The sequence below is a fragment of the Mastomys coucha genome, unplaced genomic scaffold (genome assembly GCF_008632895.1).
Source record: "Mastomys coucha isolate ucsf_1 unplaced genomic scaffold, UCSF_Mcou_1 pScaffold16, whole genome shotgun sequence".
Taxonomy (NCBI): Eukaryota; Metazoa; Chordata; class Mammalia; order Rodentia; family Muridae; genus Mastomys; species Mastomys coucha.
Window position 1 is genome coordinate 36,906,378 of NW_022196898.1, and position 4,036 is coordinate 36,910,413.

At 51.2% G+C, this 4,036-nt stretch overlaps 1 protein-coding gene across 1 annotated transcript in view; it reads left to right on the plus strand.

Annotated features, from left to right (window-relative positions):
* Positions 1 to 3,095: 3,095 nt before the first annotated feature.
* The window catches only part of Nes (nestin), a 9,476-nt gene continuing 8,535 nt past the window's right edge, over positions 3,096 to 4,036 (plus strand). Inside the window, exon 1 of the mRNA XM_031374321.1 lies at positions 3,096 to 4,014. Coding sequence (XP_031230181.1) covers positions 3,229 to 4,014 — 786 coding nt within the window. The 5' untranslated portion in view covers positions 3,096 to 3,228. The remainder of the gene's footprint in view (positions 4,015 to 4,036) is intronic.

The following is a 4,036-nucleotide window of genomic DNA, read 5'->3' on the forward strand; positions in this document are numbered from 1 at the left end:
AGAGAGGGTCCTCTGTAGGCATACATTTTTTGCAACCTACTTTTAATAAGGGCTCTAGCCCACCATCCAGCACAGGTAGTGGAAGAGAAAAGTTATTAGGATATGGGGGAAGCAGACCTGTTCAGCAATAGTTCTTTGGGAGCAAGCTCGATCTTCTTGGGCAGCGGTTCAGTCCTGTAGCAAACACCAAATACGATTCTGCAGCTGCAGACCAGTCCTCCAGGCAGGCAGACACCAGGCACAAACCAGCAACTACAGTCCAGTCCTGTCAGCAAGCAGACATCAGGCAGCTGTAGTTCAATCCTGAAGAAACTGCTAGGCTCACCAACCAGCCTAAGGAGAGGCTGTGGAGGCAGCAAGCTGCCATAGGAACCTTGACAGTTCTCTCAATGGCAGTGTTACCACAAGTCGAGCTCAATGCAAGGAGAACCAATACATGTGCATTGTTAGCAAAGAATAGCAAGGCAGAGCAAACCAAACCAGTGCTCAGTGCTCATCTCCCACTTTCTGTGGGGTCATCTTTGATACTCTTTCATCAAGTGTTCTTTCAGGTGTCTGCTATATCCAAACATCCTCTCACCCGTGTCTGCTTCAGGAAAACAGTCTTTCACATGTTTGCAAGACATCCTTTCACCTGTGTGCCCCAATAAAATATCATTTGTCATAACTGACTTTCCAAAGAAACCAGAAGTTTCTACCTCAGCACTCTAGCTCACTTAGGCCCCCATGTCTGTTCTGGGACAAAATCTGACTCTCAGAGCAAATCTATGAGGTCACAGTGACCCTCTAAAGAGGGTCACAGGCTTCCTTTGAGCAGGATGTAACTTATTCAAGCTACTGAGCTAGAAGGGGCAAATTCAGAGCCACAGTCCTGTTCATGGCATCGTGCCTTAAGGGCCATGTTCAAGTACTTGCAGTCTTATGCTTGACTGCATGGTCAATGCTCAAAGAACTCTGCTGAGAAGGGCAGAGAAGGGCTTCTTATCCTCTTTCCACTGGAGACCTCAGTGCCTGAGGAAAATTCATATGATCCACAGTAGTAGGCATGTAACAGACATGCAAGCCAAACACTGATAATCATAAAGACATTTATGTTAGAGTAAATCTTTGGTATGCAGATGATTTTTCCATTTTTAAAAGATGAAAGAAGATTTCCCTGTGAATGGGAAGGATTGCTTATTTATTCTTATGTAGAGCTGAGTCTTGGCTGAACATTTGTACTTCAGGGTCATGGTGGAACATCTTCAACATTTTCAGAATTGATCCATACTTTGATTTAAAAAAACAGTTTTTTTATTTTTTATTTTTTATGAGCGTATGTCTGTGCATGGGCATGTATATCTATCTGTGTGTGGATACATGCAGAAGTCAGAGGCCTTTGATGTACCTGGAGCTGTATGTGGGTGCTGGGACTTGTACTTGGGTCCTCTGGAAGAGCAGCAAGTGCTTTTGACTACTGAGCATCTTTCCAGGCCAGATATCCTGATTTTGTAACTATCAATGCTGGGAATGCTAACCTGTATGAATGATTCTGCCCACAGCAGAAGTATGTTTAGGACCATTTCAGAAATTTTTGGAAATTTTGTCCTAATCCCAAGCCAAAATTCACTGAAGGATTTGATTTTATTTTATTTTATTTTATTTTATTTTATTTTATTTTATTTTATTTTATTTGAGACAGGATCTTACTATGCAATCCTGACTGGCCTGGAACTCATTTGCTATGTAGAGGCTGGTCTCAAACTCAGAGATTGGCTTTATTCTGTCTCTTGAGTGCTTGGATTAAAGGGATTAAACTGGCCTCACTGAACGAAGTTTGATGAAACTCACGTCATCGACTCAAACAGCTATTTAAAGGAATTTAGATTTATTCATGTTGTTATTTTAGTGTGTGTGTGTGTGTGTGTGTGTGTGTGTGTGTGTGTGTGTACAGGTACACCATGCCACAGTATGCCTTGTGGGAATCAGTTCTCGCGTCACTATGTGGGTCCTGAACATCACGGCAGGGGGCAACAGGCAGGCCTGTGTGGCACTGGAGCAGCCGCGGAGCGCTCACGTCTCAATCCACAAGCACAAGGCAGAGAGAGGGGTTACTTCAATCTTTCCCAAAGCCTGCCCCCAGTGACACACCTCCTCCGACAAGGCCATTCCTCCCAATCCTTCTTAAACAGGTCCCCAACTGGGAACTAAGCATTCAAACATTGAGCCTAAGGGTCCCTTGTAGAAAACCCACAGCTTCATTTCTTTCTTCTCCAGACTTCACGCTTAGCCACCAGGGGGCTCCTCTGAGAGCCTCCTAACTTCCTAACGGAGTAAAAGACAAGAGCGTGCGAACTTCAAAGGAGAAAAACTTTCTTGAGCCAATGACGTCCTTTGTCATTCTCCTTTTCCTGGTGCAGAGGAGGGGAAAGGTGGACGACACCCCGCGGGTACGAACTGGGCACTGTGTCTGTTAACATCAACTGTGCTGGCTGGGCAGGGGTACTAGTACAGACCTTTAATCCCAGCATTGGGGAGCCTAAGGCAGGAGCATCTCTGATTTTGACACCAGCCTGATCTAAACAGCCATACCAACCATCTCAAGAAAAGGAGTGGTGGTGGCGTTTACTACCCAGGCTGGACTCAATCCTACTTCAGCCTCCAGAGCACTGGAAAGCTTCTCCCAGTATCAGTGGGTTCTTTTTGCTTCGGGCGGTGTCTCTGCAATGTTGCCTCTCTTGGAGGTGAGTATTTACTGTTTTACACAAAACACCGCACCGTCCGTTTTGCCAACAGTTCATGAGGTTTCCAACACCAAGCCATTGTATAAATGAGAAGCTGAATCTCAGAGGATTTGAGTAAAGGTAGAGAAAGGAGGTCTGCAGGCCCAGTTCTTTGTATCTTAGGGTGTTCCGGGATGTCTGGCTGTATCTCAACAAGCCTCTTTTCAGAAAATCACCAGCACCAGACGGAATCCCCTAGGGCGGGGGTGCACTTTGGGTTCTTCTCTTCTGCGCCGGGATGATGCAGGGTTGCACTGAACTCTAAAGGGTTAAAGCCTGGGGGCCGCCCCTTTTCCGCCCGGCCGGCGGGAGTATGAATACCCTCGCTCCAGCTCCCTGCTGGAATCCTCCGCTTCCGCTTGGTCCCTGTCGCCGCTACACTTTCCCTCCCCCTTTAAAGCTCCAAGGGCCACTCCCTTCTCTAGCGCTCCACGCCGCTCGCCCTCGGAGGGCCAAGACTAGCGACATGGAGGGTTGCGTCGGGGAAGAATCTTTTCAGCTGTGGGAGCTCAATCGACGCCTGGAGGCCTACCTGACCCGGGTCAAGACGCTAGAGGAGCAGAACCAGCTGCTCAGCGCCGAGCTTGGGGGACTCCGGGCTCAGTCCGGGGACGCCTCCTGGCGGGCCAGAGCCGACGACGAGCTTTCAGCCCTGCGGGGCCTCGTCGATCAGCGCTGGCGGGAGAAGCACGAGGCAGAGGTTCAGCGCGACAACCTAGCCGAAGAGCTGGAGAGCGTGGCGGGCCGGTGCCAGCAGGTGCGGCTCGCCCGGGAGCGGACCATCGAGGAGGTCGCCTGCAGCCGGCGAGCGCTCGAGGCGGAGAAGAATGCGCGGGGCTGGCTGAGCACCCAGGCGGCGGAGCTGGAGCGCGAGTTAGAGGCTCTGAGAGCCGCGCACGAAGACGAGCGCGCACACCTGAACGCCCAGGCCGCCTGTGCGCCGCGCCGGCCCCCCGCGCCGCCCCACGGATCCCCCGTCCGGACCCCCGAAGTCGAGGAGCTAGCCAGGCGGCTAGGCGAAGTGTGGCGCGGTGCGGTGCGTGACTATCAGGAGCGCGTGGCTCACATGGAGAGCTCGCTGGGCCAGGCCCGCGAGCGGCTGAGCCAAGCCGTGCGGGGAGCTCGGGAGAGTCGTTTAGAGCTGCAGCAGCTGCAGGCTGATCGCGACAGCCTCCAGGAGCGCAAAGAGGCGCTGGAACAGAGGTTGGAAGGCCGCTGGCAGGACCGGCTGCAGGCCACAGAAAAGTTCCAGGTGAGGAGGGTCACCAACTCCA